General features: G+C 36.0%; 1 protein-coding gene across 3 annotated transcripts in view; it reads right to left on the reverse strand.

The window, feature by feature from the left end:
- Positions 1 to 1670: 1670 nt before the first annotated feature.
- The window catches only part of LOC128219757 (sacsin-like), a 38391-nt gene continuing 14004 nt past the window's right edge, over positions 1671 to 26057 (reverse strand). Inside the window, exons 5-10 of one of the 3 annotated variants that reach the window (XM_052927717.1) lie at positions 24295 to 24442; positions 21159 to 22712; positions 20237 to 20557; positions 9631 to 11135; positions 8930 to 9049; positions 1671 to 6913 (exon numbers count right to left, since the gene is read on the reverse strand). In XM_052927717.1, the coding sequence (XP_052783677.1) occupies positions 6737 to 6913; positions 8930 to 9049; positions 9631 to 11135; positions 20237 to 20557; positions 21159 to 22712; positions 24295 to 24442 (3825 nt within the window). In that variant the 3' untranslated portion in view covers positions 1671 to 6736. Of the gene's footprint in view, positions 6914 to 8929; positions 9050 to 9630; positions 11136 to 11759; positions 20558 to 21158; positions 22713 to 24294; positions 24443 to 26057 lie in introns of those variants that run through there. The other 2 variants (XM_052927719.1, XM_052927716.1) reach the window with 2 other exon arrangements.

The raw sequence follows: 26057 nt of genomic DNA on the forward strand, positions 1-26057 counted from the left end.
ATATGGTATAACCGCAGGTCATTTTCTAAACCTATCAATAGATTTCATTTTAATATAAACCCTTTTTATAACAGTGTTTTGAAGCAACTTGGTCCATTCTTTCAAAAATAAGCTAAAATTTATTTTAAGGACTTAAGCTTAACAAAACCAGAGAAAACAATAATTGTGATGTTGTTTCAAGCGGAAGAAGGCTGCATAATTCTGCGTATACATTTATCAATTATTCTCGAGCGTGAAGCAAAATATTAGACATGTTTTATATCACATATCGCCCCTGAATATATAAGGAAAAACGGCAGATGTTGGAAATGTTTGGAACACTGTAACGATCATCCGTGGTATAGCAAGGCTCGGCATTGCCTTGTATATTTCAGCAAAGTATTTCGGATATTATTTTCTAACGATATGTTCTTTATTTCAAACAAAATTTCTCCGACAAGACAGGAACATAATATGTTTTCGGTGAAAACAAAAGTGGCAAATTGTCACAATATACGCCCGTCGAAGTGATACCTTTTAAAATATGTGTATTTCAAGCCATTCAAGGGCGACAATTCTGAAGTGACTGGGCCAACATAGCAGGTTGTCGAACTTGACCGACATATTCATCCAATTGCACATATTGTCCAGCACCCAACTAGTTATATAAAAATAGAATAAATAATGATCAATCAATACACTTTCAGGATAACTTTGATCAAACCGAAACCATGACCAGTTTTATACAATTGGCAACAGGTTTGTTGATGATCAGACAAAAGTTTTTTAGCTAAAGCTAGTTGAATTCATGCAATAAAACGACCATAACCCTGAAATGACGAGAGCGGCATGATTGGTTATAGAAAGTGGACGAGATTTTATGCCCATACACGTCTTGTTTAAATTTAGTGATGATAGCACAAGAGCTCCTCTAGTAACTGCGCGGAGAGCATAAAGTTTGTGTAATTGAAGCAATTTAAGGGCCATAACTATGAATTGACTTGGACGACATGGCCTGTTATTGAACGTAGCCCAAATAACATGTCCATGCACATAATGTCATGTTCGGAGATGACCGGACAATGGCTTCTTGAGTAAGGACGTGGACGACATAGTAGGAAAAGTTAAAACAAAGAAGAAAGACCATTTCATTTAAGAAATGAATTTAGGGGTGTTAATATTTACTGATGGAAAGTCTTAGATATAGAAAATAAGCTTGATTATGGTTTCAATATCTTAAATATAAGGATCATATCACGCGCGCATAAGATAATATTATGCAATTAATATAAATTAATATATTCTTAGTAACGTTCTATGCGTTGTTCTTCACAACCAGAATAAGGTCAACACTAAACGAAATTATAAGTATAATTATTTTTTATGTAAGCTATTTTAAACTCTTAAACGTTTGTGTTAGATTCACCATGTTATTTCGATGTTTATATTGAATGCAATAAACATATTGCATTTTGTGTAGAATGTCCTCGGTTTTAGTAATTGGATGCAAATGTACGTACATATGCAAATTTATGTGTGGCTTAAAACAGACGTACAGAGATAACAAAAGTTACTTGTTCACCACTGCGAAATAATCCTTCTTTACTCTTGCCTATAATTTTGCATAATTTATTCCAGCAATTACTGAATTCGAACTTATTAAAACAATTAAAACAATTAACAAAACAAACTACAATTAAGTTACTATTTAATTGCGCTCAAGCTGAAACTCACAGGCAAACATGAACTTTACAACATTCATCATGTCTTTCTATAGACGATAGCACATCTCTGACGTCATCAGCGAAAATGAGTACTGCATAGGTCAAGGAGGTTTGTTCTTTATTGCAATACATTGTGTGTCTTATAAGCAGGTAATCAGTGCTATTTTGATAAAAAATGAATATTCATATAAACAATCTTTTATACTTATTAAAAGTTTTTCTTATTATCCAATCGCTTGTTGATTTTTAGGTTATATTTTGTTATCAAATCGCTTGTTCAATTTGTTTTTATGATTATATGAATGCCTCCACATGACATTTTTTTTTCGCAGACTACGTCACATATCAAAAATACAAAACGTATGAAATAACAAAATAAATAAAAAATAAAACAACAAGTACGTGTGCATAAAATGTATTAGAACATATGCCATTTACAAGATATGCACACGGCCTTACAAACAAACATACGTACATGATTTAAAGAAAAATCAAACAGAATATATTTAAAGTAAATATATTAAATTTATATTAATTTAAATCATGACGCAAAAGACAGAATGCACTCATGCATGATATAGCAAACAACACTGACTCTGGCCATGTAAGACTTAATAGTGGCTAAATCCTTGGATAAATATAGAAAAAAACACACACACGCACTCATCACTAACACTACAAAACATAACTCAATCATATTGATCAAAATTACAGGTACACTCTATGGATAACAAAAGATGAATTATAATAGCGAACATAAAACAAAAACATTTTCTTTTAAACAAAACTGGCTGCAAAGCAATAGCTACAGACCTCGGTATAGAGAATGTTAAACCGATACGGCTCGTTCACACCTCGGTATATGAGAATATTATATACGATATACCGATACGGCTTGTTCACACCTCGGTATATGAGAATATTATATACGATATACCGATACGGCTTGTTCACACCTCGGTATATGAGAATATTATATACGATATACCGATTCTGCTTGTTCAAATATAATTAATAAAGCCCACACCATTCACTGGCTTCGTCCTTCGGAATAATTGACAAAGACATATTTACATCTATAAAGAAAATATACATAATCCTGTCTCTTATACAATTCAGAAGGCCCACGTCATTTGTGGGCTACATCATTCAGATTAAATAACAATCATATTTAAACACATCTTTAACGTCTTTATAGAGAAAATATGCAGATGCTGCTTCAATTATAATTTAGAAGGCCCACGTCATAAACTGGCTACATCCTTCGGATTAATTAACAGACATTATAAACACATATTAACATATTTATAAAGAAACTATGATAATACTGCTTCAAATATAATTAAGAAAGCCCACGCCATTAACTGGCTATATCCTTCGAATTAATAAACAAACATATATAAACACATATTTACCTATCTATCAAGCAAATATGCAAATACTGCTTCAAATATAATAAAGAATGCAAACGCCATTAACTGGCTACATCCTTCGGATTAATTAACAGGCATTATAAACAAATATTAACATATCTATAAAGAAAATATGCAAATACTGCTTCAAAAATAATTAAGAAGGCCCACGCCATTAACTGGCTTCATCCTTCGGATAAATTAACAGACATTATAAACAAACATTATCATATCTATAAAGAAAATATGAAAACACTGCTTCAAAAATAATTAAGAAGGCCCACGCCATTAACTGGCTTCATCCTTCGGATAAATTAACAAGATTATAAACAAACATAAACATATCTATTAAAAAATATGAAAACACTGCTTCAAAAATAATTAAGAAGGCCCACGCCATTAACTGGCTTCATCCTTCGGATAAACTAACAGACATTATAAACAAACATTATCATATCTATAAAGAAAATATGAAAACACTGCTTCAAAAATAATTAAGAAGGCCCACGCCATTAACTGGCTTCATCCTTCGGATAAACTAACAGACATTATAAACAAACATTATCATATCTATAAAGAAAATATGAAAACATTGCTTCAAAAATAATTAAGAAGGCCCACGCCATTAACTGGCTTCATCCTTCGGATAAATTAACAGACGTTATAAACAAACATTATCATATCTATAAAGAAAATATGAAAACACTGCTTCAAAAATAATTAAGAAGGCCCACGCCATTAACTGGCTTCATCCTTCGGATAAACTAACAGACATTATAAACAAACATTAACATAGCTATAAAGAAAATATGAAAACATTGCTTCAAAAATAATTAAGAAGGCCCACGCCATTAACTGGCTTCATCCTTCGGATAAACTAACAGACATTATAAACAAACATTATCATATCTATTAAAAAATATGAAAACACTGCTTCAAAAATAATTAAGAAGGCCCACGCCATTAACTGGCTTCATCCTTCGGATAAACTAACAGACATTATAAACAAATATTATCATATCTATAAAGAAAATATGAAAACACTGCTTCAAAAATAATTAAGAAGGCCCACGCCATTAGCTGGCTTCATCCTTCGGATAAACTAACAGACATTATAAACAAACATTATCATATCTATAAAGAAAATATGAAAACACTGCTCAAAAATAATTAAGAAGGCCCACGCCATTAACTGGCTTCATCCTTCGGATAAACTAACAGACATTATAAACAAACATTATCATATCTATAAAGAAAATATGAAAACACTGCTTCAAAAATAATTAAGAAGGCCCACGCCATTAACTGGCTTCATCCTTCGGATAAATTAACAGACGTTATAAACAAACATTATCATATCTATAAAGAAAATATGAAAACACTGCTTCAAAAAAATTAAGAAGGCCCACGCCATTAACTGGCTTTATCCGTCGGATAAATTAACAACATTATAAACAAACATTAACATATCTATTAAGAAAATATGAAAACACTGCTTCAAAAATAATTAAGATGGCCCACGCCATTACCTGGCTTCATCCTTCGGATAAATTAACAGACATTATTAACAAACATTAACATATATATAAAGAAAATATGAAAACACTGCTTCAAAAAAATTAAGAAGGCCCACGCCATTAACTGGCTTCATCCTTCGGATAAATTAACAGACATTATAAACAAACATTATCATATCTATAAAGAAAATATGAAAACACTGCTTCAAAAAAATTAAGAAGGCCCACGCCATTAACTGGCTTCATATTTCGGATAAATTAACAGACATTATTAACAAACATTAACATATATATAAAGAAAATATAAAACACTGCTTCAAATTTAATTAAGAAGGCCCACGCCATTAACTGGCTTCATCCTTCGGATAAATTAACAGACATTATAAACAAACATTAACATATATATAAAGAAAATATAAAAACACTGCTTCAAATTTAATTAAGAAGGCCCACGCCATTAACTGGCTTCATCCTTCGGATAAACTAACAGACATTATAAACACATATTAACATGGTTATAAAGAAAATATGCAAATACTGCTTCAAACATATTTAAGAAGGCCCACGCCATGAACTGGCTACATCCTTCGGATTATTAACAAACATATATAAACACATATTAACCTTTTTATAAAGCAAATAAATTAAAATATGTGTAAAGACAGATGCAGATAATGCTTCAAGTATATTTAAATATGCCTATGCAACTTGCTGGCTACATTATTCCGATTAATTAACTAACAGAAATAATCATTTTCATAAAGGAAATATAGTAATATACATATACTGGTTTAAATATAATTAATAATCATTATTAATTTACGTTCTTAACATGCAATCATAAACACACCAGACTTATATTAAACAAAGCTACATACATTGTTGAAGTACAACGAAAAAACTACACGTACGGTTTAGCATAGTTTGAGGAATATAGTCAAAAGTACTTAGAAACGCTTTAAATAAACAATTTATCGCAATGTTGTTTTTACAGCACAAAGTAACTCGATTAATAACCAACCCACACACACGCGCGCGCGCACACGCACGTACGCACGCACACGCACCCACACACACGTTTGTTTTAATTTGTACGCCTTTAAACTTCCACACTGCGCTTTGCATGGTATCAACTCATATAAGAATGTACAAAAGTAACAATAACGACATATGATAAATAAGCGTAGATCCGAGCTATTAAAATAACCCTATTTAAAGTATACATCTTATACTACAAGAAAAACTGTAATGGGCCGAATGTTCAGAAACTTGGTAAAGTAAACAGCATCGTTGCTAACGTTTAGACGACACTTAGTAGAGGATTTGCTCACATATATAAATAAAACAAATACAGCTAAAACAATCGTCTCAAATCTTGTTAGGAATACATCAAATCACAAGTTTATCCATCAAACTTCCAGAACAGTAACGGCTTGAAAGTTAACAACGATGACGTTTACAACGTTGTTGACTTTAACAAAACTCTCAACAATCGGCCCTATGTGTACATACCATATTTTGGCTGATAAGATAATACAACAAATGTACACTAGTATCGTCATAATTATGTACAAATGATTACTATATTTACAACGACAAAATTGAACACATAAAAGTCGATTTAAACTGAATATAAAAATCCAAATCATAATTAGTGTATGACGTATTCATTACACAAATATAGTTTATGTTCATCTAAATTATATTGTCATATATATACAGCGAATCAACACAATAATGGTACACACGTGACAACATTATGAACAACTTACGATACAGCATAATTCCAATGCATCGTCACTGTATTGCAGTATACAACAGTCAATCGCTTTCATCTCTGTTTGCTATAACAATTATAAATGTACAGCATAAAACGGCAACCAAAATAACATGGCAACGTGTTTTTAAAGCAGAGGATTAACAAAAAGAAATCAAACAATAAAAGAGTATCATAATGGGCATATGTTGAGAATCATATGTACAATACTAGGTTTAAAACACTTTGTTCCACACGATAATCAGACAACTGATTTGTCCACTTTCCTGAAGCACTAGAGTATCCATACACAACTGAGACTTCCAATTCACTCCACATCTGTACGATCTACTGAACAAAATCATCAACCATGTCCAAAATACGTTCGGTAGCTTCTACAGCAAACTCGGCATCATCTTTGTCGAACACATCAGAAGGGATGTCATTGCCATACACACTATCGGGGTATCGAAGACGAAAATAGCTATGGCCTGCAATTTGTAGGTTTTCTTCGAACCGTCTGGCCTGAATAAAATGAACCATATAAAATTATGTATCATGTGAAATCCGTGTTGGCAATCGGATTTTAACTTTTTGAAATTTACATTCATGCTGTAATTAACAAGAGCATCGAAAGGGGATGCCATCACTTGTCCGTTTTACGCAGTCGATAGTTATGGCAAGAGACATAACTCAAGAATAAGTTTAGCCATAGTTATGTTAATAATGACACATAATATCTTAATTAACATTTGTACGAACATTCATGTTCGAAATTTAGTTACGGTTAATGTTCGTGTTTTTCACCACGACGGAGAAGAAGTCGACACCAACGCTGTAACATATCGCATTTAATTCAAATATAAAGCCTAAATCATATTTGCATAAAGCATGAAGCTAATTTTAAATTTTTGTTTTAGTTGCAATACAAAGGAATCTAAAGGGACAAGCCAAACTCACAAAGGCACTGAACGAGAGACACATGTATGACGACAAACAAAGTATTTGTTTTAAACTAGGTTATAATGAACACTAACTGAATTGATTGAATATTCGAAGATTATTTGGTGGAACCTATGATATGTACGCGGCAAAACAAATCATGCGACAACATGTTTCAACACTAATATTTATCCGTCACTAGCGTTAATTAGTATTTAAAGATCATTTACAGCTTCAATCCATATTTGCTATGGGTAGGAGTATGTGTTCAAAAGTCACGACATTTACGTAATTTCAAAAAAGAAACCGCATAGCCAAATTTTCAAAATTTTATAAAGTTTGTGCGGCTTATTGCCGCTAGGAGCAGGCAATCCAACCCGACAAACCATTCTTAGCCGGCTTTTCGTCCATCCATTTAGGATTCGAACATTTAAAGGCCTTGTTTAAGAAATGTTTGGCATGACAATCCCCTGCTGTGCATCTCCTGCTAATGTCACAGTAGGGGCCAATGTCCAGTTCATTTGTTTATTGGCTTTTAGGCCTGCATTTAGGGTTCATTTCTTTGATAAAATCTCCAAAACTGCACAGCAGAATATTCAGATTGGAGATCTGATAAGACACTTAGGCAATTATATTATGATCAAGACACAGAGGTTATGTACACGTTTTATTTTTCGTTTCTTTTTTTTTTTTGGGGGGGGGGGAGTCACTTATAAAAGGATTATACTAGGCTTTTATCTCAAAGTCAAGTGATTAAGCGTAGAAACCATTAGTATTCACATTCGATATGCCAAGCAATCTACCATATAAACTATACATTTTCACACTTATTTCGTGAAGTGATCTAGCGTAGAAACCATTAATATTCACACTCGATTTGTATTTGCCGAAAGTCTGTTTAACAACGTCGTTAAATAACCGTTTTTTAGTCAATAACTTTATTTTTCTTAGGCTACGTGTTTCAGCGTACCAAAACACTAACTGACGTTGACGTCCTTAATGTACGTTATACATGCCAAGCTTTGTTCCACGTCATACTTAAAATTGTATTATTGTTGTTGTTATATCATTAAGGTAACCTTATTTTCATTATTAGTTCGGTAAACGTAATCTTTGAAGTTGATTTTAATTGAACATTAACAATAGAGGACTATCTTGTGACTTTTCATGTCTTACCTCTAAGTGCCTAAGAGGAATAGAACGTTATGCATTTACAATAATACTTTTCGAATTGGTAGCAGAGTAATTGAATCTCCTTTCATATGATATGATACAAAAAACGCACGTTAAAATGTACACATATTTTCAGTAATCAGTTATATAAAATATCGCAATACTGTTATTGCAAAGTAACTTTATTCAATCTCAGCATTTGTTCTAACGAAAACCTTTAGAATACTTACAGCTTTACACTCACACAGTTTTACGAACATATTTTCCAAGACTCATTGTAACTGGAAAGGGATATGTTAACTCAAATGGCAAGGTTACTTTTCAAAGTACTTTTAGTTGCAAGACTTATTGTTAAAACACACGGGAAATTCTTAGAGCACGAGCACATTTACACTTATATAGTACATACAACAATATCAGTAATACCTCTTCTTCAAGCAACGTATGTCCTAGATTATCCGCAATGGTGGCAAGACTGTGGCTTCTACGTGGACACAAATTGGCATCCTTCGAGAACCAAGCTGCTTTCAAGGATTTTTCACAAGCCTGTATTAACAAATTTTATATATACTGGACACCTGGTGATACAATTGCAAGAAAAAAAGAAAATTGTAAATAACTTACATAAATTTGATATCGTTGTGTACAACGCATTGAATCTTACTTACTGGTGTATCACATCGCTAAGGACACATGAATATTTTGAATTTTTGCGTATTTTTCAAATACCATGTAAATACCATTAAATTTAAAACAAAAAAACGTCGATATATGAATATGTAACAATCACGTGACCTTTACATACAAAATATGCACACTATGAGCTTGGAAACCGTTACACGCTATTTTTGAAATATTATTCAACTTATTTAAATTGATGTATTATCGGCCTCATAATAGCTTGTATTGACATTAAGGTTCGTTGTAAGGAAAAACTGTACTTGTCAATTTTGAGACTATCTGGTGTCTAGTCTCTTTTAAAGAGAAATGATAGATATCGCGTAATGTATCAGCATGTGTTTACTATTGCTGCTTATTATATAGTGCTTACCAGTAATCTATTGCAGTAATCATTAATTCTTCTGAAAGAAGGTAACTAATGTCAAGCAAAATCCGAAAAGATTTACCTGATGACAAATAAAGCAAATCCAGTTGTAGCAAGGTTTTGATGAATGCTCGGAACACTCAAGTGCTGTTCTAGCTGACGTAAAATCACGCTTTGCTTGCCGTAACCATCTTTTTGATTCACCAACACTTGGTCTAGCACATGTGTTGGAAGATCTGTGGGCGTAGTTACCTTGGCGATTTGACCTGTTATAATCGTCAATGTTTTCTTTAAAACCACGTGCGTATCTTGCTCCAAGATTATAAGCTGTAGTTGCAGTGTCCCTATAACAGGAGTCCGACATGTCCGGTTCAGACATTCCCGTGGCGGCATTTATTTCGCCCTCTATATTCTCACCTCTCTCTAAGCGTAAAATCACATCCTTCATGTAATTGAACACTCGTGTGCAGTACTCTTCCCTTCCTTCGTTTTTGTCTGGGTACCATTTCTTTATAAGTCGACGAATGACAGCTTTTCGATCTTTTAATGGTAACTTAAATGCTTCTCGCAATATATCTCTAATGCGCCGACAGTTATCATCAAATGGCAGGGAACCCACTGGTTCAGAATCGTATTCAACAATATCTTGACCGTTATCCTGCTGTTGAGGTAAGAATTTATACAGTCGGTATATTGGCACCTCTACTCTATTCTCAAAGCGATTTCCCACATTTACCACATACCTTGTGCTAAGCTGAGATATTTCATTGGGGTTTCGGATTTCGTGTACAATATGTACATAGATAAACATTTCGTCTTCCATGTCGTCATCACGGTCCGTTTCGTCGTTTACATGTTCGTTATCTATTTCTAGAGCGGCGTACATATATTCATGTCTTTTGAAAGGCATTATTCCTTGCACCATAAAAGGAAAGAATCTAGGTTCCACGTATGTTCCTGGACTAGGAAAAGCCGATCTTAAAAAACCAAAGGGAAGGTTATATGCATCTACTTTACGCTGATCTAATTCTAAAGATATCATCTGTGGTCTGTCCATCAATGCCATCAAATCCCGAACACAATGGCTTGTAAATTTGGATAATTTACATAATGTGCATAAATCTACCAACTTGATTAAGCCATCTGCTTCTGTGAAAAGTTTATGTTGAATAGTGTATGAACTAGAGTTTGATGCAACTTGAAAATACAACTCGTAGCGTACTTTACCTTGCTCAGAATTTGCCACTAAATCAATATCAGTGTTTCTTATGAAACAAGTCTTCATGGATTCCGTTCCTTGAACAATATTCCCCTTGTACTTGAGCATTGTCTTAAGTCCATTCACCTGTTTTATTTTTAAGTTTGACAGTAAGTCAATGATCGAGATTTCATCAGTGCCATTCAAACCTATTGTTGCCGTTTCAAATTTTGTTTGATATCGCAACAAACGTATGATGCCTTCAATAAAATAGTCTGATCTCAAGAACGTTTCCCAGTTATCAGCGTCACTACTCTCAAGCATCTCCATTCCGTCAGTTACCACGACTTCTTGCACATAATCAGTAAGGATTTCTGGACGAACTGTCTCTGGAAGAAGAAGGAACGGTTCAACTGGATCTCGAAATGAATTGATATCTAATTGATTAAACCCAATGAAATATTCAAGTTCTCGATTACCTTTAAGCTTATTTTCAAAATATGTATTATTTGAAACCGTTAAACTAGTTGAGGCACATAATTTCTTTTTAAAACTGGGCAGAAAGAGTTTTTGTCTTCCCAACTTTTCAAACTGTGATTTTTCTACGAGAAGCTCAAATAATAACCTTTGCACAGCTTTTGAAACAGTGTACAATACTGAAGATGGAAGCTCGGAATCACCAAATTGCGTATGTACAGCTTCAAGAACAGAAACATAATGTAAACATGTCACAGTTTCACTTGCTCCGACACTTTCAAAAAGATCGAAATATTTCCTAAAGCACTTTGGTGCTTTGTACAAGTACGGCCTTATTTCGTCATATTCTGAAGAACCAGTAAATACATCTGAAATATTCACCATTGCCTCATCTGGAATCAATACGAAGTGTGCATGTATGAGTCGTCTACTACAGATGTCACCCTTTCTTAAACTTAAGGAATTATATATAGCACTCATGTAATACATTTTGTCTGCATACTTATTTTCATCGTTACCAAAATCATTGTAGAACACATCGGTAATATTTTGACAGTGAGTCAATACTTGATCTACAGTGGGCTCTTCAAGTATTCCAAGTGCTTTAGATATGTCTTGCTGTGGTACATTTTGCAAAAGATATGCACTACTCCAACAAAGATCTTCATGCATGTAGTGACATGCTCCATTAAAATGAATAAGAATACCGCTTTCGCCGTATGACTTTACGATCGACAATTTATCCTCGCTAACGATATATGGAGTCACAAATTTTATGTCTTTAAGTTGACAAAGAACGTTTTTCTCGAAGGTGTCATAAAATTCTCCATATATGCAACGCGTCAATATTTCGGACTGTTTTAATACGTCTTCATCAATGCCATCCATAGCAGTATTACGCGCTACTTTCTTCGCATATGCAATTACAGTTTCGCCATCTGGTGCAGTTTTAAGACCAAGTTCTGTCAGGAAGGGAGTCCATTCTTCGGCACAATATTCATCAGGGAGAAAACACTCGCTTCGTTCAAAACATCGAAACACCTCGTTTCGTTGGTCAAAAAAATCACTCACACGTTTCAAACCCCTCTCTGTTTGAATAAAGGGGATATTTCGTAGTATTTGGTAAATACGCATGCGTTTCTCTTTTAAACCCTTTTTAATCGCAGTTGTATGTAGTTCATCCCTTATGAATTTTACATGCACCAGCAAGTCTTTTTCTTCGATTATATGAAAACGGGATAATATTATGTCTAGGTAAATGTCGAGAGGAGTTGGACATTCGAATTTCAGAAATCGGTGCAAGTCTTCTAATACAAACCAATGTTTCAAGAAACATATAGACGTACTTTCTGATAATGCTTGAAACCCTTGTTTAGGAATTAAGATTGGAACCACAACTACGCGGTTCATATCTTGTACACTTGTTTAGTGCACATCGTGTACCGTTTCGAACAACGGCAGAGATTTAAAATAATGGTATGTATCTTCTTTTAAATTTTGTTGAATCTCACCCTTACATTTAGAGAAGAAACGAAGTAGATCTATAGCTTCGTCGCTAGTAATGTCACACATTGCTATTCTCCGGCTGTAATGAACAGTACATTTCAATAACTCCGCAGGGTTCTGTGTTGATGCAAGCATTTTACCCAAACGATAAATTATGTCGAGATCATTTTCAAATACGTCTGAATCAAGGGACGGAATATTTAGTCTTCGTAAAATGGTGTAAATTTGATCATTTCCATGGTTGATATATAATAATTCATGTCTGTTTTTTATTGGAATGAGTTCATGAATCTCCGTCTCGCCAAATGAACTAACAGATGGTAAAAGAGACCAAGCGTCGAACAGCTTTACATTTGACTGAAATAGATCGTTGTCAATGACGTGCTTGTCATCCGACGACTTTTTGTTTATTGACATAGTAGCTATAAACTTGAATAACGAAAACACCGTTAAAGGGGTCACCAATGCTTTTTTCTCGAATTTCCATTTCATATTTGTTCCGCTTCTGTAATTCGGATATGATTGTGGTAATAAATCTGACAGGTATTTTACAGTGAGCTCTCGGATAACATTCTTTTCAAATAAAGTATTCTCTATAGACATCAATGACACGAGATCAGAATGCACAAATGCTTGTTTAGATCCTGGAAGTAAGCAATGGAATTCGGAACAGAATAAAGGTGTGCTTGGATCAAATCTTCTCACAAAATTGTCATTAGACACACTAAGAGGTAATGCAATAATTTCTTCTTTAAATGTCTCTTCGATCCACACAAACCTGAGCAAACTTGCAACAGTTGTGGTGTTTTGTACACTGTATCCGTCAGTGGCAAATCATATCTGTTCTCTTGTTTTATAACGGTTAAGAGGAATTTGGGATCAGTGTAAACAGCCTCTGTACATTCCGTTAATGTAAGTGTTTCCAAAATGTCTGAGGGCACTTTTGATATTAGCTGCCAGCCCAATCGTGCAATGGTTAGCTCAACATCTTTGGCGTTTTCTCTTGTGAACATATTTGCTCGTGAAATATACTGATAAACTATGTTAAAGATTCCTCCAGTTGTATCAGTATTATTTCGTGCAGGGCCAACCCACTGAATCGCACATTGGACTTTCCTTTTCTTTTGTTTGTTTGGAATTTCAGTTCTGTTTGGAAGAGCAAAAATGGTATACTGGCTGGAAAATACCTTACCATAGAATGCTTTAACAAAGTATTTCCAGTCATCATCCTTTGCACTTGCATAGCGTGGCCAATTGTTGTAATACAGCGAAAGACATACTCTTATTGCAATAGTGTTAGTCATTAAATCTTTGTAATTTTCAACCCAATACTTCTGCATGTAGACCAATGCCGACTTTAATGCTTCAGATATAATTTTCTTTAAAATGTATTCATTCCAAGACTTACGATAACCTTCATCCCAAAGGCTCCTCCTTCCTCTATCCAGTGCAAAATGGCCATTTATGTTAAATGGCATCCCTGTATTAACAGGAAGTGGTAGAAAGCAGTATGCAATTCCTGCAAATGCTTCATGTTTAGGATCACTGGGTGTTTTATGTTGGTCTATGTGGCTCGTAATATACGCTCTAGGGTCAGTTTCGCACAATTGCATTGAAACACCTCCCAGTGGAAGAAGACCTAGTTCACCCTCGTCAAATGCTTTAGTGATGTGAGGGTCAATTTCACGTTCGTTTTGTTTAATTCCAAAGTTTTGGACGATAAGCCATGGAATAGCATTTCCTTTGCTATTCTTGATAACCATTTTATATGTGGTGCTAAATTGCTCAATTCGTGTATTTTGTAATTTGTTTTCATGTTGTAAACATGTAGAATGCACTTTTCGAAAAAAACTTGAACGCTTTTTCGTATCCGTTTGTGACATTTGCGTTTCTACGCTGAAGAGCTTCTTCAGGTCATTATTGAAGCACGTCATGAATTTAATGCACTTTATATTCTTCAGGAAATGCAAACAATTTCCAGCAGCTTGAGTGAATTTTTCAAACAAGATATCTAACTGTTGTTCTGTCAAAACATGATTACTAATCGGTGATCCGTCAGTGCGAAGCGGTAATCTAAACATTGTTCCCACTTGACCTTTCAATGGTGGATAATTACTTAGCGTTCCTGGATACTGTTCCAGAAGATGTTTCATTTCAACACGTATTCCATATTCATTTCCTGAGTATTCACCAATGTATCTCAGTAAAGGGTCAAACATAACTAATTCTCCCCCGGAAGGCATATCTGGCCCCTTTGTTATAAACGACGGACAGTCTGTGAGATGATAAACCGCATTGAAACCAACTCCAAATTGGCCTGTCTTTGTTGGATCGTTTGATTTACTTCCTTCACCAAGATTTTTTATTCCTTTAAAGTCTCCTTCACGAAAATAGCTATCGTTATATACACAAAGTGCTGGTAAGTTTTGACCATGGTGTTCTAAGGATTCTCTTTCATCATTTCCACCATAAAACTTTATAAAATGAATCTCTGTAGCACCAGCATCATCTGAGTTCTGGATCAGTTCCTTCATTATACTTTCATCACATGGATAGTCTTTCAGCAGGCCATTTAAGCGGGTTGTCAGCTTTTCGCATTGGCCAAAGGGTATCACCGTCGATATACGCTGCATAAATTGGATTTTCTTCGTCTTCACTCCGACTGATTTTGCTAAATTTTGTGAAATGTCACCATGCATTAACAAAAGCCCTTCCAAAGATACAATATCAACGTCCTCTACGGCAAGCATAAATGTGGGGTGTAAATACTTGTTAACGTCAGGAGCAATTATAATGTCATGAAACTCTTCAAAGTCATCGTAAGACTTGCCTTCAGTAGTCATGCAGTCTTCCAGATTTACGAGAAGATTTAAAATATTTTGAATTTCCAAACAAGGTTTTCCATACCATTTCATTTTTTTCTCATTTAAAACATGTACAATGTCAACTACCCGAAAATGAGTTTTCATTCCAAATTTTTGAAATACTCGGAGTTGAGATAGTGGTAGATTTTGAGGACAATACAGGTCGGGTGGGCTGGATGTCTTCATGTTAAGGGCAACGTTCTTTGGACAAACAAGATCTTTTCCTATCAAAATAATAGGTTTTGTTAATATTTCAGCACACATTTCCATTGCAAGCTTTTGAAAACAGTTATCCTCCATGTTTATTATCAAAGCATCCAGGGATTCATACACCGAATCACAAATGTGTTGGGTCATTTTGTTGAAGTACTGGTTTAAGGTGCTTGCTTCATCAGCTAGACACCCCAGTTGCTCCAAAAGAATGCCAACTGAAACTTTGTCTCGAATATTTAGCAACATTTTCATAGCAGGCGGGAGCCGTACTTGACTAGAAAAGCTTTCATTGTATATAAACTGAACTGACCCAATGTAGCTTCTATCAAATGAAAATAAATCCATTGGGTTTCCAATAACAATTGGGGGATTTGACGTATAAGTATGGTTCTGACATGTTATATCTTTACCAATTATTAATTTGTTTGACGCGTCAGCATTCCATGAAAAAACCCAGTCTTTTGGTTTCGACAAAACCGGCAGAAAAGGTGTTTGTCTTATCTTTTCAATCTCATGACTTTTCTCAAGTTCTTTGATATCATGTAGGGACAATAAGTATCGTAGAACACGCTGGATTTGCATTTTACAGCATTCCGTACATTCCTCAATATACTTGGATATGCTAAGACATCTATCCAAAAGCAACAAGGGTGATAAGAATTTTTCTTGCATACCAAGGTCAACTAGCTTCGATACAAAATACTCTTGTCGTAAGCCACTGTTATTTGAAATGAACCGTTCATCCGATACCCGAAACAACTTGGCAATAGTTGAGGAAGGGCTGACAAGTTCTGTAATTTTTCTTAAAAGTCCCCACGGTTCAGTTGGAAAACAAGGAATTTCCTTCAACATCTGTCTTATTTCGTTATTACCATGTATTACTGTATGCTGAAGAAGCAAATTTCTTTGATCGTCTTTGCCCATCCAATATGTTGAGGTAATTGTTTGAAGAAATATCTTCATTACGTGTGTCATCGAAATTACAGATTGATTTACCTTTTCAAGCTCGGTTGCGTTATACTTCAAAAGTTTTCGAAGAACAAAGTTTGGTATTTTAACCACGACCTTCATGTCATTCCTCTGAATGCCATTTAACATATTGTAGATTACTTCTAACAGCGCCTTTTCATGGCAAACACTTTCATCCAACATTTGAATTTCGTTGAAGGAATAATATTGACTTTCTCCCTTAAACAGCTTACTGTTGCATTGAACAATATTCTGATAAAAGCTTGAAACAAATGATGTTACAATTTCCTTGCATTCCTCTGGAAATAAGGAATAAATGTCCACAATATCGCAGGTAGTTATGATGGATAGCAAATGGCATGTAAACGCTTTTACAGCAGATGTTGTTAACAATGCTTTGTTCCAATGAATATCCAATTTATTTGATTTATCATCTTCATTTGCCAAGGATAGACCCCTACGATCTGACGTTACGCTAAAGAACCCGTTGATATGAACTTGCAATCCAGATGTTACAGGCAGTGGCAGGAAACAAAACAAATGCCCTTCCTTGTAAAAACCAAATGGAAGATCTTTCAAAAACATTGCATTCTTTCTACCGATATCAACTGGTGACGCAATAGCTGTCAACGGCAACATAGACTTTAAGTGACCACTCTGGTACTTTATGTCACTGCTCATGTACCAAGTAACAATCCAGTCTGTTTCATTTTCATACTGCCTTTGCTTTGATTTCGTCCATAAGTCTATGGTCAAACATTGCTGTCGAATACGAATCGTTTGATTACTACTGAGGTTCACTTTCCTTGCAAAGAGATTTTCGGCCTGTTCTACTATGTTTGTGCCAATATGCTGACATGTAAGAAGCGATTTTTGAACAGTAAAACATAATCTTGATTCTGATGGACTCTTACCGTCCACCAAATGATAAATATTTACTTTTTTCACATTTTGACAAAATAACAGGTGATTTCCTGCCGTTTTCATAATCATTGTTAATAGCTCTTTCACTTCCTCTCTGCTGTACACTTTCCGAGAAATTTTGCTAACACCAGCTTGATGAGAAGTCCGCAAAGGCAATCTGAATAATGTGTTATCATAACTTTGAAACGATTCGTCGAGAACTTTGCATCCAAATACGCCTTCGAAAGGCTTAAACTGGTCTTCATGGCGTCTTATTATCAGACGTTTAGAAAGTGGAACCTTAATGCCCGTGCTTGGTCTTGCACGTACTTCCTGGATGTATGTCTCATTTGGATCAAACATCACTAGATTTTTACCCGAGATGAAACTAGGCACATCTGTTAAATTGTACACGGAACAGAATCCTAATCCGAATTTTCCAATCGTTGTTTTTGACGTCTTTGTTTCACCGTTTAATTTAGTTATATTTCTAAGATCATTCGCACTAAAAACTGCATTGTTGTGAACCCACAAAGCTGGCCCTTGACATTCATCAAGTTGTTTACTAAACAACCTTTTTTTTGCATCATCATTTCTTCGTTCGTCATATAGAAAAGATACTTCAGTGGCATGTGCATCATCAGCATTTTGTATCAATTCTTTTGGAACTGATAGTCCATCAGTATAACCATTTGTCAAAAGCTTGTTCAATCTATCAGTAAGTTTTTCACGCTGCCCCCATTCTTCGAAACCAATATCTTCGGCATCTAACAAGGTTCTATGTGCCACTGATTTTACACCTAATTTCACGACAGTCTGTTTGCTTAATGACGGATGAACTTGTTTAAGTTTCGCCTCTTCGGTGCAAGTTTCATCAAACATTTCTGGTTCGTCATCATAAACACAATCAGTGATTGATGCAAACTTTATTTGATTTTCTGGGGAGTCGATCAAGACGATTACATTTTCCTTTAGCCAGTCTTTGTCAATGTCTTTACTAGCCAAACGATCTAAAGCCGATACAACACGTGCCCTATCGAATTCGGTATTTGTCGCCAATACACGTTTTAAATAGGTCTTCCTAATGTCATGGAGGAAGTGTGCAAGTACATGTTTGTCCTCCGTTAAGTTACAGCCAATACCTACAAACAGGTCCCTCATATATTTAAATTCACGGGGTATGAATTTAAAGTATGGTGAGAAATTGATACTCGAAACATCTTCACGTAAAAGTATAGCCTTGTCCGGTACACAAAATCCCTCCTCTGTCCACACCAGTGCATTCTGCACAAACGTTTGCCTTCTATCGATTGATTCTTTCAGTTTTTTGTGTAAATATTGGAATGCTTCAGCAACCATCAAACGTAGTGTTTGCACATATTGTCCTCTTGTCATCACCGTTTTAACTCTGTTCAGGTTTTCTAAGACGTCATCAACAGACGGCTGTTCATGCCATTGGTAGAACATAGCCAAACAACGGCAGTGTGTTTCTACCACAGGTCGAACGAGACAAACCAGTTTCCAGTGATGTGTAAGTTTCAAATTCGATGGCATGCTCAAAGAAAATGACTGCTTACACAACTCATCTGCACCATCAAACATTTCTTTGAAATTTGTGAAACACTGTAGATTCAGGATAGCCTCACCGAACGTTTTCTTTCCTGATCGTAATCCCTTTTGAAGAATTTCAGGATGTTTCTCAATGTATTCTTGAAACGCTTTCGCTTTTTCGACAATGTCATCTAGGTGGTTGTTGTTTCTGCTCCAGCTGTCAAGTGTTTTGGCAACAGTATAAATTTCATCTACACTTATATCATTATAACCTTTTAAACCAATCATCTTTAGCTCATCGTGAGACTTATTTAACTCATTTTTGTTTTCATATAAATTGTCTTGTCCAACAAACAATCGCTCGACATTCCTATCTAATGAATCAAATAAATCCGAAGCTTTAACGCGTACCTTTCCCTTTAAAAGAAATGGTATAAATGCTGCTAGCCCTAAAAGGCGGTAATTTCTCTTGAAGAGCTGGATGTTGGAAAGGAAAGAAATCATAGTTAATTTTGTTTCTTCTGTAAATCCTTTTGCAGACATTATCGTTAACTTTTCTTCAAAGAAAATCTCTAGAGTGAGTTCTTTCAACCCTAATGTTTGGAGAAATCTTCCTTGCTGGTCTTCCCCGAGGACACACGGATATGGTAACGGCACATTCCTTGGTACATTGTCTAGAACCGATTGTTCTACAAAACTGTTGACTGCCCTCAAGTCACCGAATGATGTGTTCATAATTCCATCGTGCACAACAGGAAAAATGTTCAAGGATGTTATGAAAGATTTTCCATGTTCGTTTAATGTCGAACTTCGTGTAAGAAATTTAAATAATGCTACTTTATCTTCATTACTTGAGGATTTATTGAACTTGTCTATGAAAGACCATTGATTACTAGAAGCCGCAATACCATTCAATATCTGGACCAGCTTTTCTGTGTATGGCCATTTTAAAATATGTGCCGCATATTGATGCACAAACGGTGGTACATCCGGTAATACTGTCATACCTAGAAGATTCAAAGGACGAACAAGCTCGTTAGGAACCGTAGCGCCACGGCATGCAGCGACAACCAAGAATGGGGTGCTTAAAGGAATCAACTTTACTGTGTACCTGCTGAGAAAGCGTCCACTTTGCAGATATGGCACTAGGGGCAAGCTAGCAAATTTGTCAATGTTTCCCCCAATGACCCTCCAAACCTTTTCTAGCCACTGGATATTTATTGGAGACGTTTTGCTTACTGTGCTTGTAATATCAAGGTTTTTTGACATCGTTTTTTGAAGAAATGTTTTCATCTCAGAATCCGTGAATTCCCTGAGTTGAAACAATCCTTAAATAAAATAATATCAAGTTTACACATTAAAACTTCCTACTTTTCGAAACCTAACAATTTTAAATGAATTAAACTGTTTTCAAGTAAATTGGTTCAAACTTCAAACTGGATTAAAACAGAAATCTTTACAATTAATACAATCTTTAAAAGTATGCTCCTAAGTCTGTGAAGTGAAGTACGATGATATTTTTTCTATAACTTAGTATAGATATAGAGACGCTGAAACTGTTAAGAGCATTACAATCAATGGACATTGACACATATTGAAGAAGGGCTAGATGCCTACCTTCTACCAAACACATTCATGAACAACGATTATGGGACTGTAAAAAATCTAGGTACTAGTTTACGTAGGTTTAGGTTTTTTGCATTGCTTTGATAACGTGAAGTTATTCCGAATTAAAGTAGGTTACTCCTCTGTAACAAATATCATGTGGAGTACAGGGCAAAGCCCAGTAGCCACTTACTCCTACTACTTACTTTTAGCAAGATTACAAGTATACGAAATTAATTACTGTGCCGTGTAATATAATTCGAATCCATAATTCATCAGAATAATATTAAATATTCTGGTTAAGAACGAATGTGTTCTACATACCTGATACGCAGAAGGTCTCCGTTGAAGTGGAGTGTGCATCTGGGGCAAGAAACCTGTTTGCCATCCATGGAAACAGAGATACGATATTCTCATTGCAAATGTAGATAGGCTTTCCCTGTTGGCTAAACGCAGCCCATTCTCGCGACGCAAGTAATATCAGGTGCAAACTTTCAAGCTTTGTGCTATCACCATCGGAAACAAGGTAGTCGAGAATATTGAATTTCGTCTTGTCATCCAATTCGATGTACTTTATATTCTGTCTCATGTATCCAGCCAGCAGCATAGGCGTTACGTCTGTTACTTGTCTAGGAAATATGAGTTTGAATGTTGAAACAATTTCATGTGGCACTTCAACAAGATAATGGCCCATACATTTCAAACACTCCTTTACAGAAGAACGCACATGTTCAAGATGTCTTGGTAAATTGTCAAATGAGGCAAATACACTTTTCTGCAACGAAATCCAATCGTTCAAATCTCTACAGAACAGGATCTTTTCGGGCTTCACTAAGCTTAAAGCATTGTATATGAATTTTCTCCACTTGTCTAAGACATTGTTAACATTTGGTAAAAGTCTATAGACATTCATAACGTCAGTAATAGAGTTTCCATTTTGTTTTGCGCGACGTACGAGAGAGAGATATATGACCTGAAAGGCTTTTGGCAATGCTTCGTTCACCATGTATTGATTCCATAATACATTTTTGTCAAATACTTTCTGCATCTTCTGTTCATCAGTAACCCATTTCATGTGGTGTCTATTTTGGCTTAACGCAAAGAATCCATTCACATGAAATGATAAACCGGTAAGCTTTGAGCCTTCTTTCGGCAGAGGCATGAAACAGTAAATGTGGCCCTCAAATGGTTGATTTATCCTGTCCAAAGAAACTGCAATGGAAACACAAGGGCTCATGCTTAAGTCCTTGTCATCGATCAGTGTCTGAAACCGCTCAGAGGCAAAATTGCCAGCAAAGTAATTTAACACAACCCAATGGTGATCTGTAACCCGTGCTTTATCTGTAATTTCTATACAGTAATCAGTCATACTTGCAACATCACTTCTGTTTGTCTCCATTTTTGCATAAAACTTTTCTCTGGATTGTCGAACATGGTCCTTAGCATTTTTGATGCTAACATGAAGACTAAGATGTTTTTTCTTCTGCGATTTCAATACCTTCGTACTATGATCATTTTCTGTTGCGGTGTATATAGACAGCGATTCTAAGCTTCGTAAGAAAATGAGAATGCTGGGTGCCTCTGACTTCAAGCCATCAAAAAGATCAAGAATCTTCCGTTCGTCGTATAAATTCTCTGACAAAGGGGATGGTCTTTTCCTTAAAGGAAACCAGAACAGCGTTCCGCTGTAACGTCCGTCGTTGATCATACTGTGATCTATGCCAAAATGTCCTCCAAGGCCTTTATAGAAATCGTTCATGTCGAGTCCCTCCCACGGGTCGTGCAACCCAGGAATTTCAAAGCGGGCATTCACTCTTTCAGGCGGTTTTTGTGGATCAATCAACAACATTTGGTCTCCGCTGATTATGCAAGGGTAGTCTGAAAAGATGAATCAGCCTATTGGCCCGCGCCCTTTCCTTTACAAGGTATCTTATTTTAGAAAAAATATGTGAAAAATAAATATCATTCTTCATCATGAATTTGCCTTCTGGACCAATGCAATCCTTCTGAATTTCCGTAAACCAGTTTCCATATATATGTAGGTCTTAAGTCAGAGTTTGAAATACAAATTTTAGTGTAAAAACATAAACAAAAAATCATTCAGATTACAATAAATGGTAGCTCATTTTTTACCATCAATGACTTAGTAGTAGCACTTGCATTATAAATTAAGATTTGTGTGTTTGAGCCTAGAGTCTGAAACTCAGACTAAGGACGCAAATAATGACCATGGGCGTTGCGCACGGCTCATCGTCGTATCAAAGTAAACACAGTTGGCACAGTGACACATCGTTATGAGTAGATATGTGTTAGATAAAATGTTTTCCAAACGTATTCAAGATGGTTGACTGAATCCAACTTGGATTTCGTCGTTATTGTGTGGAGTGAGAATATTTATGCGAAAAGCTACAGAAACAAGCTCAACAGCAAAAAAGTTTAAACATAAACCCGGTTTAATGGCACTGGGTAAACGTCAAAGATATAAACAGAAATACGTATACAGTGTAAAAATGAGGTTCAGAGACAGTACTGTTTATCATGATGATGTGAATCAAATGATAGTTATATCTTTAAAGCTGTAGGAGCAGTTCGTCCAATTTGGGAAACGGGAAAAATGTATTAGTGATATTCAGTGGCACATAACGGCAGATGGGCTGGATGGGGTCAGATAAATATGTACTGCGTATTAGAACAGTGTTTTAATCTACATATAAAAAGCTAAAATCGGCCCAAAATAAAATACTGGTTTTCACAAGAGTTGTAATAGAATTCACAAACTGAAAATTACTTCATTTCACTTCATTTTCTTCCATCGTTTAGCAATCTTCTGGTGTAATATCCTTCCATTAGGAAGATTGCCATTGGTCACGTAAAGTACGCCAGACACTTCAATACATCTACCAAGAATTTATGAACTTTTGGATTTTTTTTCCACAAATTCCAAAATAGCGAAAAGTGTAAAAATCAAGGACACATAACTGAGGAAATGGCATTAGGTTACAAAAAAAGCCCAGGCACTACTACATGTACCAAATATCAAAGTGATACCTCTAAATATGCGGGAATAATCGCACTACAAACTGCAAACAGACCGCCCTACCTACTAACCGCATAGCGACTGCAACGTTGTGAATATACCCCTTCAAAGAACGTTTGCGCAGGATAAACGCAAGGGAGAATGGATGAATATACAAAACGCAACATATACGCGAGTACCATTTAGGAAACTATGTGGAACAGAATATTACACACTGGGATTTATCTTCACCAAGTCATTTACCTTTTGTATACATGGACAAACAACAAGCATTCGTTTGTTTGCAATGGTCCGACAAATAATTTTCCAAACGACTCAATTAGTTGGGAATAATTGTTATAACTATGTGCACAATACGTGCCACTGTTAGTGATTTGGACCGGCCACAGAAAACAGATCATTCCAAAAGGTACTAAAAGATACCTGTAATGTGAAACACAGACTTGAACCCGAGCCCGAATCTACCGACTTTAGATTTGTCCTCCTCTTTAATGCTACTGTAGATCATCTTGATGCCCTCCCAGTCCTGATCCGTGAACACGGCATCATTATACACGCAAAGTGCAGGCGTCTGCAATGTAAAGATTACATCATTTACACGCAAAGTGCAGGCGTCTGCAATGTACATATAACATCGTTATACACGCATAGTACGGATGCCTGCAATGTACATATAATATCGTTATACACGCATAGTGCGGATGCCTGCAATATACACATTAAATCGTTATAAGTGCAGGCGTCAGCAATGTACAGACTACATCGTTATACAAGCACAGTGCGAGCCCCTGAAATGTTCAATTTCTATCGTTATGCACGCATAGTGTGTGCGCCTGTAACGTACATATTACATCGTTATGCACGCACAGTGTGGGCGCCTGTAACGTACATATTACATCGTTATACACGCACAGTGTGGGTGCCTGTAACGTACATATTACATTGTTATACACGCAAAGTGTGTGCGCCTGTAACGTACATATTACATCGTTATGCACGCACAGTGTGTGCGCCTGTAACGTACATATTACATCGTTATACACGCAAAGTGTGGGCGCCTGTAACGTACATATTACATCGTTATACACGCACAGTGCGGTCGCCTGTAACGTACATATTACATCGTTATACACGCATAGTGTGGGCGCCTGTAACGTACATATTACATCGTTATACACGCACAGTGTGGGCGCCTGTAACGTACATATTACATCGTTATACACGCAAAGTGTGGGCGCCTGTAACGTACATATTACATCGTTATACACGCAAAGTGTGGGCGCCTGTAACGTACATATTACATCGTTATTCACGCATAGTGTGGGCGCCTGTAACGTACATATTACATCGTTATTCACGCATAGTGTGGGCGCCTGTAACGCACATATTACATCGTTATACACGCACAGGGTGGTCGCCTGTAACGTACATATTACATCATTATACACGCACAGTGCGGTCGCCTGTAACGTACATATTACATCGTTATACACGCACAGTGTGGGCGCCTGTAACGTACATATTACATCATTATACACGCATAGTGTGGGCGCCTGTAACGTACATATTACATCGTTATACACGCACAGTGCGGTCGCCTGTAACGTACATATTACATCGTTATACACGCACAGTGTGGGCGCCTGTAACGTACATATTACATCGTTATACACGCAAAGTGTGGGCGCCTGTAACGTACATATTACATCGTTATTCACGCATAGTGTGGGCGCCTGTAACGTACATATTACATCGTTATTCACGCATAGTGTGGGCGCCTGTAACGCACATATTACATTGTTATGTACGCACAGTGTGGTCGCCTGTAACGTACATATTACATCGTTATACACGCACAGTGCGGTCGCCTGTAACGTACATATTACATCGTTATACACGCACAGTGTGGGCGCCTGTAACGTACATATTACATCGTTATACACGCACAGTGCGGTCGCCTGTAACGTACATATTACATCGTTATACACGCACAGTGTGGGCGCCTGTAACGTACATATTACATCGTTATACACGCACAGGGTGGTCGCCTGTAACGTACATATTACATCATTATACACGCACAGTGTGGGCGCCTGTAACGTACATATTACATCGTTATACACGCACAGTGCGGTCGCCTGTAACGTACATATTACATCGTTATACACGCACAGTGCGGTCGCCTG

This window comes from Mya arenaria, chromosome 15 (assembly GCF_026914265.1).
Source record: "Mya arenaria isolate MELC-2E11 chromosome 15, ASM2691426v1".
Taxonomy (NCBI): domain Eukaryota; kingdom Metazoa; phylum Mollusca; class Bivalvia; order Myida; family Myidae; genus Mya; species Mya arenaria.